The 14,857-nt window shown below is 42.8% G+C and overlaps 1 protein-coding gene across 14 annotated transcripts in view; it reads left to right on the top strand.

Moving 5' to 3' along the window:
• ITPR1 (inositol 1,4,5-trisphosphate receptor type 1) overlaps positions 1-14,857 on the top strand; it is a 353,358-nt gene that overhangs the window by 148,595 nt on the left and 189,906 nt on the right. For 10 of the 14 annotated variants that reach the window (XM_039478544.2, XM_074404868.1, XM_074404865.1 and 7 more), the window contains exons 8-14: positions 126-224; positions 1,376-1,459; positions 1,571-1,717; positions 5,820-5,915; positions 7,551-7,595; positions 11,712-11,866; positions 14,594-14,693. In XM_039478544.2, coding sequence (XP_039334478.1) covers positions 126-224; positions 1,376-1,459; positions 1,571-1,717; positions 5,820-5,915; positions 7,551-7,595; positions 11,712-11,866; positions 14,594-14,693 — 726 coding nt within the window. The remainder of the gene's footprint in view (positions 1-125; positions 225-1,375; positions 1,460-1,570; positions 1,718-5,819; positions 5,916-7,550; positions 7,596-11,711; positions 11,867-14,593; positions 14,694-14,857) is intronic. The other 4 variants (XM_074404869.1, XM_074404867.1, XM_039478545.2 and 1 more) reach the window with 1 other exon arrangement.

The following is a 14,857-nucleotide window of genomic DNA, read 5'->3' as shown; positions in this document are numbered from 1 at the left end:
ATACTTGCTGGGGATCGGCCTTGCCTTCTTCAACAAAGACTCATATGTCTCCTAGAACTGCCCATTGGTCAGTCTGCAGTCTTGATCAGTTTTGTGTAAAGGTCTGTTGCTCCTTTCCTTTCCAGGTGGTCATAGGTGACAAGGTTGTTCTGAACCCGGTCAATGCTGGTCAGCCCCTCCATGCTAGCAGCCATCAGCTGGTAGATAACCCAGGCTGCAATGAGGTAAGGTTATCAAGTTATGCCTGCGGGCATGGCTATCCTCCAGGAGCAGGTCTGGCTGGCGCCAGTTCATGTGCATGCTGAGAGTGACTTCAGCAGTGATTTGGGGCAGGGTGCCCATTCTGTAGGTGAAGAAACAGGCCCAGGGTCAAGGCTGCCATGTAAGGTTGTGCAGCTCCATGCAGTGGGCAGCGAGTGGGGCCTGACATTCATTCTAGTGCTCAGTTTGCTAAGCCTAGCATCACTGAGGGAAGGTTTTTTAATTTGTGAAGCCAAATTAGTAAAAGGAGATGACCCCTTTTACTAATTTTTGTCTGGCCATAGGAGCACCTTTTTCTAATTCGTCTACCTGTAGAGGGTGTCTCTTTCCAACTGTTTGTAAAGGAACACTGCAGATTACCAGCAGCCCTGCAAGGGTGATAGCTTCCTTTTGGCAATACATCTACTTATCCTCTAAACTGGCAATTACGGGATACAAGGAGGTTACTTACTTGTGACATAAATCTTTGTCTGACGGGTAAGGACACACTCTTCAGCAGGACAGATGCGGATTCATATCCCATGTGCCATTCCTAGCTCTGTGACGGTAGGTTAGTTACCCAGTCTTCCTGCATAGCAGTTTCCTTATCTCTGAAATGGGGGTGGTGGTCAGACCTGTTTTTTAGGGTGTGGCCAAGAATTAAAGGAGCTTCTTCATGTTAGCACCTAAGCCTAGTGCCTGGCATTGATTTAGTGCGTAAACAGTGGCTGCGTTGTTAACAATGATCATTAACAGTTTAGAACATAGACACTGGACTCATTTTTTCCTTTTATAGCTCATTCCATTTTATAAGTACTTTTTTTCATCAGGCCTTTACTTTCTGGCTACAGAGCAAGAGACTTGGAGGAAAAGGAAAATATCATTCCAGAAAGGCAGGAGGGTTGGTTCCATTAGTCATGGTTGGAGTGTGCATAGTGATGGGTGCAAATGAGCCATTTATTGCCAAACTCTGCCAACAGGCCAGTTGAATTTGCAGGTATTATGATTTTAGTAGTGTCAATCTTCAGACTTTTTAGCAAGTACAACCTTGCTTCCTAGGCTGAAGTGAGAAATTTGGGGGCAGGATGACATAGTTGTTGTGAGGGGTACATGAAAAAATTAATCTGTTTTTCAGGTCAATTCCGTCAACTGCAATACAAGCTGGAAAATAGTCCTTTTCATGAAATGGAGTGATAACAAAGACGACATATTAAAGGGGGTGAGTTTGATGCTTTATGGGCTGAGCATTACTTGGCCCTTCTTGGGGGCATCAATCTAATTACCTTTTTAAATTCTTTTTTCCTTAATTCTTTCTTGCGTTGACTTTCAGGGTGATGTGGTGAGGCTGTTCCATGCTGAACAGGAGAAGTTTCTCACTTGTGACGAACATAGGAAGAAGCAGCATGTCTTTCTGAGAACCACAGGCCGGCAGTCGGCCACATCTGCCACTAGTTCAAAAGCCCTGTGGGAGGTGGAGGTAAGAGTGAGGTGGAGAAAGGGCTCATGTGTTTATAAAATATAAGCCTATGTATAGACTTTCTCTGTATAAATTCTACAAATACACACACACACACACACACACACACACACGAACATACACAGAATACATAGGTGTATATGTATAAGTCACAAACAGCTACTTATACCCACCCTGTTCCAAAAATGGATTGAGGATGGCTTAATGAAGTAAGTGCATCATGACGTATTATGGTGCTGGATATTTGTGCAGAGGGAGAAAATATGTACTTTGGAGCAAATTCAAAAATGAAATGAGAAATATCTTTCTCTGAGCCATCTAATCTCTTTGTTTTCTTTCCCTTGCTCATTTCTCTCCCTCTGTCGCAGCAATGTTTAATCCAGTATCTACCCAACATGATGCATAGGTGATGCCACATTATTGATGGGGCAGAAATGAGAAGATATGCCCCCAGATAACTGGAACACACAGGGGATAGTGAAGGCGATAAGAGGCACATTCCACGTGCTCTGGAGATTTCAGTGAGAGAGGGTGGATATCAGGTTGGGTGAAGAATTAAGGAAGACTTCCTGAAGGAGGTAGCATCTGATCTGGTACCTACAGGATGATCTATATTTCAGAAGGAAGAGATGAACGGAGTAGGTTACTTCACGTTAGAGAATGGTGCAGGATGTGGAAACGTGAGGCAGAGTGGATTAAAACTCAGTAATTGTTTGGCGGAGGGTGTGGGATATGCATGGAAAATTAAACAGAAGCTGCTTTTGGAGACCAGAGCCTGAAGGGCCATATATCCAGGCTGTAGGGAGTTGGGATTTAATTTGTGGGCAGGGGAGAAATACAGAAAATCGTTTGAGGGAGGGAGTGATGTAATCAGCGTGCAACTTAAAGAACGTAGAATTCCTCAAAGGTTTTTGTTTCTTGCCAGTTTTTCTTCCTGCCTTTCTTTGGAAGACGTTGACTATTTCTCTCTCTCATTTTTTGAAACGGATTCTGGAAAGTTAAGTGCCCCTCTAAATAAAAAAGAGAAGACAACACCATGTATTTTACATTTGTAGTAATGAACCAGGGTTTACTTTCTATGTCTGTCACTTATTCATCACCCCCCAAATAAATCCTATGCTCATTAGCAGTCACTCCCTGTTTCCCCTTCAATATCCACCCATTCTCCCGCCCTTGGTAGCTGATGTACTTCCTGTCTCTATAGATTTGCCAGTGTTGCATGTTTCATGTAAACAGAATCCTACCATATTTGGTCCTTCATATGTGACTTCTTTCACCTAGGATGACGTCTTAGTCCAATTTGGGCTACTATAATAAAATATTATAAACTTGGTGGCTTATAAATATCAGAAATATACATTTCTTAAAGTTCTGGAGGCTGGAAATCTATGATCAAGGCACTGGCAGAGTGTCTGGTGATGGTACTCTTCCTGCTTCCTCTGCTGCATCCTCACATGGCATAAAGAGGGGACTTTCTGGGGTGTCTTTTATAAGGGAACTGTTCTTATCCATAAAGTCTTGGCCTGAGACTTAATCGCCTCCCAAAGGTAAAGTATGATGTGAATGATCTCTAATACTATAACCTTAGGGGGTAGGTTTCAACCTGTGAGTTATGAGAGGAAGTACACATTTAGCCCAGATAAGATGTTCAAAGTGTATTCATATTGCCACATGTATCAGTACTTCATTTTTATTGCCAAATAATATTCCATTGTATGGATGTGCCATATTTTATTTATTCATTTATCATTTAATAGCATTTGGATGGTTTTCACATTTTGACTCCTGTAAATAATGCTGCTACAAACATTCATATACATTTTTTGTGTGGATGTATGTTCTCAAGTCTCCTGGGAGCAGACTTGTGGGTCATGTCATAATTTTATTTTTGACCTTTTGAGGAACTGCCAGACTGCCTTCCACAGTGGCTGCACCAGTTTATATTCTCACCAGCAGTGTGTCAGGGTCCCAGTTTCTCCATGTGGCCTTCGTTTTGAAGGATTTTTTTGTTGGATATAGAATTCTAGGTAGATAGAATTTACTTTTTTTTAAAGATTTTGATCCATTGTCTTTTGGCTTGCATTGTTTGTGATTATTTAATGGGTTTTTAAAAAAATGTATTCCCTGTATGTAGTGTCTCTACCATGCAGCCTCCCCTCATCTCAGGAGCTGTAAAAACTTTTCTTTTTTATTTCTGATTTACCTTAATCTGATTATGATATGCCTTGGTGTGTGTGTGTGTGTGTCTGTCTGTGTCTGTGTCTGTGTCTGTGTCTATCTCTTTACTCTGCTAGAGTTCAATGAGTTTCTTGAAACTGTGGGTATATGTCAAAATGGGAAAACTTTGAGTCATTTTATTTATGAGTGAAATATTTATCCTGCCCCCACCAATCCACACAGACATATGCTGGATTATTTGATACTGTCTGACAGATCTTGAGTTCATGGGTCACATTTTTCTGATTCTTCGTCTAGTCCTTTATTTACTGAGCCTTGTAATACAAGTTTGTTGAGTATTTGGAGTCTGTTGCTCCTTTAAAGAGGACTGAATTTTCTTTTGTTAGACACTAAAGTGACTCGTGGATCACTTTGGTCCTTTGGAGGCTTATTTTCAAGGTTTATTCAGTCAGGTATTGTGTAGCCTGAATTTTTGGGCTAGATTAGCCCCCACTTCCAAGATGGGACCACTTTGATGTGTCTACTAATGCACAGGGTATTCCACATGGTTTCTCTGCTTTGGGTTTTCAGAATCAGGACTCCTCCCAGCGCTGTGTGAGCTCTGGGAATGTTGAGCTTTCAGACTCCTTGTTTATTTTCCTTTGGCCTCATAGGGTCTTGCCTTGTACATGTGCAGTCTGATGTTCAGCCAGAAACTCAAAGGAGGCTCCTGTGCAGAATTCCAGAGCTTTTTCTGTGAGTAGCTCTATATGCATTAGTAGTCCATCCCCACAAATTCCAGCTGCCTCAGTCTCCCTAAACTTGGATCTGTCTCTGCAACTCCATGAGCTTAGTGCCCTCAGTTTGGATTCTTCCTCCCCGTGCTGCCATCCGAAGAGAACTCCCTGGGTAGAAAATCAGAGCAGGCTGGGCGTGGTGGCTCATGCCTGTAATCCCAGCACTTTGAGAGGCCAAAGTGGGTGGATCACGAGGTCACGAGTTCAAGACCATCCTGGCCACGATGGTGAAACCCCGTCTCTACAAAAAATACAAAAATTAGCCAGGCATGGTGGCACATGCCCATACTCCCAGCTGCTCGGAAGGCTGAGGCAGAGAATTGCTTGAACCCCAGAGGTGGAGGTTGCAGTGAGCTGAGATTGCGCCACTGCACTCCAGCCTGGGTGACAGAGTGAGACTCCATCTCAAAAAACAAAAACAAACAAACCAAAAAAAAGAAAAACAAAATCAGAGCAATAGCTGAGCTGGCCTTGTCAATTTCCCTGTTCTCAAAGATCACCATTGTGTACCACCAATTGTCCAATGTGTGAACACAGTTGTTCGGGATATTTTATACAGTTTTCTAGTTGTCTATGGCAGTTTTTTCTGTTCTCTGCAGTGTCTGATTTTTTATGGCATCAACTACCAGTGCTAGTTAACTCTATCTTGGCCAGAAGCTGATGTGACATTTATTTTTCTGATAACATTGGCCCAGGCACTGAGTTTCACATTTCAGAGCACAGGCCTGTGTGTGTGTGTTCCAGCAAATGAGTATGTGTATAGGTTGCTTTGACAGTTCTCCATGAAGTTGGCTGTGCTTTTTGTAGATAAGGCTTTTTTTAAATTATTATTATTGGTTGTGCTTTTTGTAGATAAGTTTAAGAATCTGCTACTTCCTTATGGCTAAGGGAAATAACCTGAAAACCATTGAAGTTTTTATCCCAGCCATTGCATGTTAACCAGGAGACTCAATTCCTTCTTTGGAGAGACATTGTTTACTTTTGAGTTTGGATGTTACATATGATACTGGCAATGGGTTTGTTGATGATGCTGATTTTTTTTCCAGCTCATAAATACCACCTCTGAACTGTGACGTGTGATGCCTCCTATTCAATGTCCTCCTAGTGTAGGTTGACGTTTCACTGACTCCTGTTCATTCTTCTTGCAGGTGGTCCAACATGACCCGTGTCGGGGCGGAGCAGGGTATTGGAACAGCCTTTTCCGTTTCAAGCACCTGGCCACAGGGCATTACTTGGCAGCAGAGGTAAGTAGCAGCCCCTGTGGTTTTCTCTTTCAAGGCTGACGCGCCTCACCACCTCTTCTCATTCCCTTGTTTAGCCATCGTGTACTAAAGGCTTAAAGAAATACACTCAGTCACTTTGCTTTTCCTCCTGTTTTTCTGTTTTCTTCCGCTTCGTTTCCCTAGAAGAGTCAAAAATGATTACCACATTTTAGTACGTGACAGGGGTGCTGATCAAGATGTGGGGAGAAAATAAGGTAGAAGGTAATGCCAATCTAGGTTTTCAGTTTTTTCCATTTTGCTCTTACACGCTACCCTCCCCATGTTTTGTCTCCCAGCCCCACAGCCAGCATGAGTGACCGAGGCTGCAGCAGAAACAGGATATATAGAGACAGAAGCACTAAGATGTATAAGGAATTAGGCAATCTTAAAAAGAAATTTGACTACTCAGAGCATTAGTGGAATAGACAGTGGTCTATCTTTTACTTGTAGGCATGTCAGAAATCACAGAAATTAACTTTACCTTAAATGTCTGTGAAGGGGCCAGGCACAGTGCCTCATACTATAATCCCATAACTTTGGGAGGCTGAGGAGTTCGAGATCAGCCTGGCCAAAATGGTGAAACCCTGGATCTACAAAAATTAGCCGGGTGTGGTGGTGTGCGCCTGTAGTCCCAGCTACTTGGGAGGCTGAAGTGGGAGAATCACTTAAACATGGGAGGCGGACGAGGTTCACTGAGCCGAGATTGCACTGCTACACTCTAGCTGGGGTGACAGTATGAGACTTCATCTCAAAAAAAAAAAAAATGTCTGTGAAGAGTTTTTGAGGAGACGAAAGTCTCAGTGCTGAAGTACAGGAGGAATTTACCTTTTAATTTTGTGTCAGGTGAAGGAGCCATCCTACTGTGTGACTGATGTTGAGTTTTACTTCAATCTGCTGGGAGATGTATGATGCATATTTCTATCTGATTCTAGTCATGCATCAAAAGACCCCCACTGTTGTCTGGGACCATCCATGAGACCGCTGAGAGATGTTGAAGGTGATGGTGGGTGTCAGCACTGTTCCTGTGCCTGACCTGAGGAAGGCTGGCTCTGAGTGTGCTCAGCCCCTCACGGTGCCTAATACATGAGCTGATGATTTTGATATATTTTAGAACTGAAAATCAATAAGTCTAAGTTCAAATTTCAAATAAAACCATAGAGAATTATGGACCCAGCTAATTAGCCGTGAGACATGTTGATTTACTTGGTTTGTGGAAGACTAACGGTGGTGGCATTATCTATTATGTTTTGAGGCTAATGTAGCTCTTGCTGGAGGCTTAAATTTTTTATTTTTAGCTAAAAATAGGCAGGATTATCATTGACTGTATACTGATCTTTTATTCATCTCAGGCTTTTAACTATTGCTTTGCCAGTGAATCCATTGTCTTTCTCTGTCTACACTTGAGAGCTGTCTCTTGGTGACTGGTAGATGTTCCATGTGTGCTATACCTGTGTGACCTGTGTCATTGTCGTGGCATGCTGGTCTTGTGAACAGAGGGGATGGACAAGTTCTTAGCTGTTCAAGGATGTTTGCAGCCCTTGAAGTCTCCTGCAAGTGGGGCCCAGTCCCTAAGAAAGCAATGGATGTTTTAATTTCCTAATGATTCTTTTTCATCAGGTAGACCCTGACTTTGAGGAAGAATGCCTGGAGTTTCAGCCCTCAGTAAGTATGGACAAGAGGCTTCTTGTCTTCATCTGGTAGGGTGCGGCCAAATGATCTGGAGCTCCATTTAAGACCCCATCACTGTGGTCACTGAGTGCTGGGGAAGGAGAAACGCTAGGCCCCCATAAAACAGGATCATTTTCTGTGCTTCCCTTGAGAGGGATCATAGTCGTTTGTGTGTTGATTGGTCTGGGAACTGTTGTTCATGATGGTGTTTCTGTGTGTAGTAACGGGGTCTCTGCTTCCAAACTGGAGAAGTTCATGGTATCACTTGGAGGACTCCTAGGGTTGGAGACAGTGATGGCCCATACAGAAAATGGCCCTTTAAAACCAATTGTCTTATTGCTACTGACCTCAGTCTGTGACTTACAGAGGTTTTTCGGGGAGTAACTGTGTGAGGTGGATAGTGTTACCGAGGCTATGGCAGTAGCACATGAAGCATGGTGCACCTGGCATGTGATTAGACTCTCAGCTGTCGAACGATCCGTACTTGATTTCTGCAAAGTCAGAAATAGGCTTTAGTGTAGAATATGGTTTGGAATTTTAAGTACATATGGATCTTTCTCTAGAGACCATATCGCCAAGTAACACTGACAGGTAGACACTTTGGGCTTCTGGTGTCTACATTTATGGGTTGAAGAAGGTAGTGGTTGTGTTGTGTGGAGATTGGGGTCTAAGTGTAACAGTTTTCTTGTGGAGTGCTTGATTCTGGTCTAGGATTTAAAAAAAAATGCTTCTTGGTTTGACATGTGTGTCCACATGATGATCTCAGTAGTGGGCATGGAAGATGGTTTTGAGGGTATTTCTTTTTTTTGCCAAGATTTTGAAAAAAAAAAAAAAAAAAAAAAAAAAAGTGGAAGGATTTTCTTAAGGCCCGTTCATGAAGGGAGTTAGGTGGAGGGAATTCAAATTGTAATTGTCCTTGGAAAGTGTGAATTCTGCTGTCCTGCCTATCCTTCTAGCGATATCTTGGTGAAACGTTGGCTTTGAAAGGCACTAGCTGAGGCCTTCCTGCTGTGGGTTTGTGGACTTGCTGGGGAGCTTCTCCTCCTCTTTCTGCTCCTTACTGGGGTACCCAAGGCTCACCTAACTTGTCTTCATCCTTGTCACCCCTGTTTCCAGAGTTCATTTTGGAAGCTTTGTTTCCACAGTTAATATGGCTCGGAAGACACTGACGTACTTTAGCTCCGTCAGTGCACCAGGAGCTCTCTTGTAAAACTTCTTTGCATCGTGTTCATGTAGTTATTGTTTGGACACTTGGACTGGCACGGGCATTGAGTTTCCTAAGACAGTTTTTGTCCTTGTACCTTCTTTATTTCAAGGGAAGGAGCTGCCTCTGTGTGGCCCACACCCACTGGTTTCCATGCTGCCGTCTGTGGTGACTGGGAAGAAGTCTTACCTCTGAGACGAGGCAAGCTGTGGCTCCTTTGAGTGAGCGCTGATGTCCAAGTGAACCTTGTGCTCTGGCAGGTAGAGGGCTGCTCTCTTGGCCTCCTGATACAGGAGGGAAGACTTGGATTTACATTGAAGGAGGAAGAGCATAGTTTAGATACCAGCCGTGCCATTTATGAGCTGTGCGACCTTGGACAAGTTATTTTGCCTCTGTGAGCCTCAATTCCTTCATCTGTACAAGTGGCATTTTTCAAGTTCTCCATGATCATTAGCATTTTTAGTCCCTTTGCATCCACCAGGTTGTCTGGGCTGCATAGCAGTGCGTAAAAGGAGGTAGGGCAGGTTTTAGGACCTTCCTGGTACAGTGGAGGAAGCAGCCATTGAGAGTAGTCCTGATTTATCTCGCATCTCTTGCTCCCTCGGAGTTCAGTGGTTTTTTGATGTTTTCCTGCTTCTTTGTGTCAGAGATGCGGATGTGCCAGCAGCCTTGAGTGCACATCTAGACTGCATCACTCTGGCTACTTTGATGTTGATTGGGGGTGGGCTGCGTGCAGAGGAGGGATGTTTGGAGAAGGGGGCTTACCCGGCACCCACATGGCCAACAGCACAGATCTGCCTCTGTGGCAAGGTGTTAGTACAGGGAGGACCCCACCCCCTGTGCTCTTCTTGGTTTGGAAATGTGGGTGGAAGACCTTGGGCTGTTTGAGTCTGGGAGAGGAGGCACCTCACTCTATGCTGATCGTTGGTTGGCTTCCCTAAGAACAGCGTCAGAGCCTGTGGTTTATGCCTTTGACCTCACTTGGCGTTGTTGTACTTGTCCTTCTAAATTCAGGACCCTGAAGCCACTTGCTTGGGAGGAAAAGGACCACCAGAGGCTCCTGCTCCTTTGCCAGGCTTCTGCACATGTGTTTTTCTTCCCACTAGGTGGCAAGCGCTGACTGCACACTGAAAGGATGTCAGGACGCTGCCTCTCGGTCACGTTTCCAGATACAGTTGGCATAATGCAATTGTGATTTTTCTCTCGACTCCCGCAGGTCTCTGAAACTTAACTGCCAGCCTGTAGCTGAGCCCTGTTTCTCAAACCATAACCGGGTCAGAGTTTATTTTGAAAACAGCACGTGGAGTGTTTTGCCAGGTAGTTAGGAGAGAACAAATGTTGCTCAAAGTTCTTACTGCTGAACTGAGGTTGTAGAGGTGTTCTGTTGCTCTCCAGGTAATTCTTCCTTTAGCTTAGATAGACTAAGGATCTGGGGTTGATTCAGGTAAAGGGACGAGTGATTACAGGAGAAAGTGTGAGAAAGGGAGGAGATAATAGGTTTTGGGTATTAAAAGAACCTTTTTTAAAAACACACACACAGAGGTTGGGGGCTGCAGCTGAACTGACAGGATTTTGCCCTGCGCCCTGCATTTCAGGCTCCGTGGTGTTAGAGTCTCCCGGGTGCTCTCCTTTGCCTTTGATTTGATTTCCATTTCTTGATTCCTTTGTCTTCCTGGTGAAGTTTTCTTCCTCCCAGTCTGGAAAGGAGGCAGAGCGTCAGCCTAAGAAAAGCAGACTGTAGTGACAAAGAAATTGTGCTTCCCCAATAGATGCAGGTGGATGCTGTCATCCTGCAAGGATGTTAGACATGGAAAATCACCCAATGTAGAGTCGCCAGGCGGAGAGTGCGCTGGCCAAGCCTTTCTGAGCTGGCTCCTTGTCTAAGCCCGCTCCTTGAATCTCTGTAGGCAGATGGGCTTTGGAGCCTAGAATGTGCTTTTCTAGTTTCTCAGGAAAGTTTTTGTCATTGTTCCTCAGCCTTCGCTGTCAGAGATTTTCTTCGCTCTCGGCCAAATCCCTGATGTCGCAGGAGAGGCCCATCTTCCCTGACCTGTCATCAGCAGCCCTCTCAATTAATGATGGACATCTTTTTCAGGGCAATGCTGACTTCTCAAATATTTCTTTTGGCTGCATTGGGGTTGCTGCCTACAAACACTTGGATTCAGGTTTATTTTGTTTTAGTTTTTCTCCTGGAGAGTCACTGTATCATATTGTCAGTAGACAATTATCACTATAGATGAATACAACTACCCATAACCAAATCTGCAGGATGAGTTTCCTCAAAATTCCCTCTCCCCCAGCTCCTGTGGATGGATGTACCTATGTAGAGTTCTTTATCAACTACAGCACTGCTTCCACAGTCATCTATTAGGGTAACTCCACATTGTTAAAACATTTTTTTTTTGAGACGGAGTCTCACTCTGTCACCCAAGCTGGAGTGCAGTGGTGCAATCTCAGCTCACTGCAACCTCTGCCACCCGGGTCCAAGTGATAATCCTGCCTCAGTCTCCTGAGCAGCTGGGATTACAGGTACCTACCACCACGCCCAACTGACTTTTTTGCATTTTTATTAGAGATGGGGTTTCTTCATCTTGACCAGGCTGTTCTTGAACTCCTGACCTGGTGATCCACCCGCCTCAGCCTCCCAAAGTGCTGGGATTACAGGCGCGAGCCACTGTGCCCGGTCAGAACATTTTTCTTGCAACACCAAGAGGTTAGAGCTTAAATATCTTTGGCTGCATGGCCAGTTGCCATCTTTTAGGACTGCTCTGTAACTGTGGTCCTTTTCCTGCCAACTGCTGACATTCACGACCCTTTCTTCTCCGTTCCTGTGGATTGTGGAATAATTGTAGAGGGTGAAGGGTTTGGTGTGCGCAGTTCTTGATTTGAAGACTTTTCTTCCTCAGGTAGACCCTGATCAGGACGCCTCTCGAAGTAGGTTGCGAAATGCCCAAGAAAAGATGGTGTACTCCCTAGTCTCTGTGCCCGAAGGCAATGACATCTCCTCCATTTTTGAGCTAGACCCCACCACCCTCCGCGGAGGCGACAGCCTTGTACCAAGGTATGATTTTAAAATTGTTTATCCCAAAAGAATCAGGCCTGGTATAGGTGGCCTGACTAGGTTTCTTGGAATCCAAATCATTACTGCCTTTTCTTCTAGATTTTTATAAAGGATTTGGTGAAAGGTTTGAACTCGCTGTGCAATGTGGCAACTGACTTTTTTTAATGGCTCATCGCTGGTAAGTTCTCAGTAGTTGAATGAGAAGTGCTGTATTTAGGTAAACAAGCCAAACTGTAAGCCCAAGTGTCTCCAGTTTCCTAGTTCCCTCCACTCCCTTTCTCCTTCCCTGAACCTTGGGAGAGCTCTTGTTTGGGGTAAAGAGGAAGGGAGTAGAAGAAATGAGGAAATTGAATGGCAATTGAATAAACCATTGAAAACAAACTCTAGTAAATAAAATACCTGAAATTCACTGTGTGTCTAGTAAATTGTTTTTACAAGGATTGAGACGTTAGACCAGAAATCTTTATTTTACTAAATTTAACTTTTAGTCTTGTTGCCTAAGAATGCATTTTTTGAGGGGAAGTAACTGGACTGCAAATGGGAAAAAAGCTTACTCTTAGCAACAGAATCAACACTATTAATAATAATGGCTGACACTTAGCGCTGACTGCATGCTAGCCGTAAGGCTAGTGCTCTGCTTGTGTTATGTAATTTCATATTTCACAAAAAACCCGGTGAGCTTGGTATTGCTATCACCCTTTCTTGTAGATGAACAAACTGAGGCTCAGAGAGTTTAAGCGACATATCATAAGTCAGTGAGTCCCACAGCAGAACCCAAAATCTGTAATGTTTAAGACAGATAGAGTTGTGGGCAATTCTGACTTTTCAGTATGATGCTGCTTGGTGGAAATGTCACTGTCATTTATGGATTTCACATGTGGCCCCTCGTGAAGTATTAGTTGTGTTTCAGTCATTCAGAGGCAACTACTGGTAGTATTTTGGTTTATATAGTTTTAGACAAGTCTCTGGTCACATGGAGATGATTGTATCATTTATTATAGATGGGATCATAAGCTATTTTGAACATGTTTAAACTAAATACTGTATTTTGTGTATATCTCCAAGCACATGATTATCAATTGTCATCATGTTACATAATCATTGTAATCAGGCTGGGTGCAATTGGCTCGCACCTGTAATCCCAGCACTTTGGGAGGCCCAAGCAAGCAGACCACTTGATTGAGTCCAGGTATTTGAGACCAGCTGGGCAACATGGCAAAACCCTGACTCTACAAAAAATGCAAAAAAAAAAAAAAAAAAAAAAATTACCCTGGCGTGGTGGCACACACTTGTAGTCCCAGTTACTTGGAAATCTGAGGTGGGAGGGTCCCTTAAGCCTGGGAGGCAGAGGTTGCAGTGAGCTGAGATCGTGCCACTGCACTCCAGCCTGGGTGACAGAGTGAGACCCTGTTTCCAAAGGAAAAAAAATGTAGTCAATTGTAATCATCTTGAAATACCTGTAGTATCACCTAGTTAATACTGTATTAACTGGTTCATTATTGGACTGTTCTGTAATACTGTATTAATACAATATTATGTATGTATTAATATGTAATGTATTAATATGACATTGCAACAATAGAATATAATAGAATTGTATTCCGTTGTATTAACTAGTCCATTATTGAGATACCAGATTGTTCACAGTTTTTATTATTATACATAATGCTTTGTTGAACATCTGTTTGCCTCATTTTGCACCTGCGCTACCACCATTTAGGGAAAAATACCTGAAAATAGGATTGGTAGATGAAAGCATAGATATATTTCACGTGTTCTACAAAGTGCTAGACTTCTTTTCAGAGTTTTACTTGATTACGCTGTCATCAACTATACATAGAATTTACTTCCCTAAGCCCTGGTTGATACTGGGTTTTATCAGTCTTTAAGATCTTTGGACTACAATACAATAAAATGATATGTTGTTTTAACTTGTGTCACTCCTATGCTAAGGAGGCTGAATCTATACTTCCATGTTTCTTGGCCGTTTGTATTTCGCTATTACCAGTTCGTGTCCTTGTCCCATTTTTACTTCCAACGTTCATGTTTTTGTTACTGATTTGTAACAGCTCTTTGTGTAGAGTAATAACCTTTTAATGCAATGTGTTACTCTTTGATTTTCCTAGGCTATGGTGATTTTTCTTTCAACTTTGTTTCTGTTGGTTCTTTTTTTTTTCTATATAGATGACATAAAATTTAAACTATGTAATGAGAGTTAGCCATCTTTTACTTTTAAAATTTAGGAATCTTACATGTTATTACATGATTCAAAAGTCTTTCCCTACTACAAGATTAGTAAATACTCATTTTTTTTTGGCCAGAAATTTTATGATATCATTCATTATTTCACTGATCTATATGAAAATTTTTATCATTACTTTATTATTATTTCTTGTGATAAACACTAATATATGCCCTTTAAGCACTTCTGGTGGCTCTGTCTCATGGCTCCGTTTACGCAAAGACACTCATTCATGGAGTATGATCTTATATTTAGAAATATATCAGATAGCAGTAACCTTAGAGACATTATGAATAATTTTCTATTGTAAATGAGTCAGAATGTGGCTTGGACCTGAACCATTTGCTCTGAAGTGTATATTGCCCAGTGTATGCAGTGGGAAACCACTTTGCTATTTCTATTTTGATAGAATATATTCTAGACTAGCGGCTATAGTGTAAACCTGAATATTTCCTTCCTTAAAACCCTTCTTTTTTCCCTGTTAGGAACTCTTATGTTCGGCTCCGACACCTGTGTACTAATACCTGGGTTCACAGCACGAATATTCCTATTGACAAGGAAGAAGAAAAGCCTGTGATGCTGAAAGTAGGTTCTGGGACTTGCTTGTTCTTTTTGGTCTTGTGTTTCTTAATGAAAGGGCTCCTTTGAGGACAGATCAGGGAGTATAGAGCCGTGGAGTTCTGTTGCTTTGGCGAGTGTGGTCAATGGCCGAACTCGAATGTGACAAAAGAATTCTCTCCAAGGGACCT

The sequence above is a fragment of the Saimiri boliviensis genome, chromosome 8, assembly GCF_048565385.1.
Source record: "Saimiri boliviensis isolate mSaiBol1 chromosome 8, mSaiBol1.pri, whole genome shotgun sequence".
NCBI lineage: Eukaryota > Metazoa > Chordata > Mammalia > Primates > Cebidae > Saimiri > Saimiri boliviensis.
Note: the sequence above shows the minus strand (reverse complement) of the source record. Positions and strands in the feature narration are given on the sequence as shown.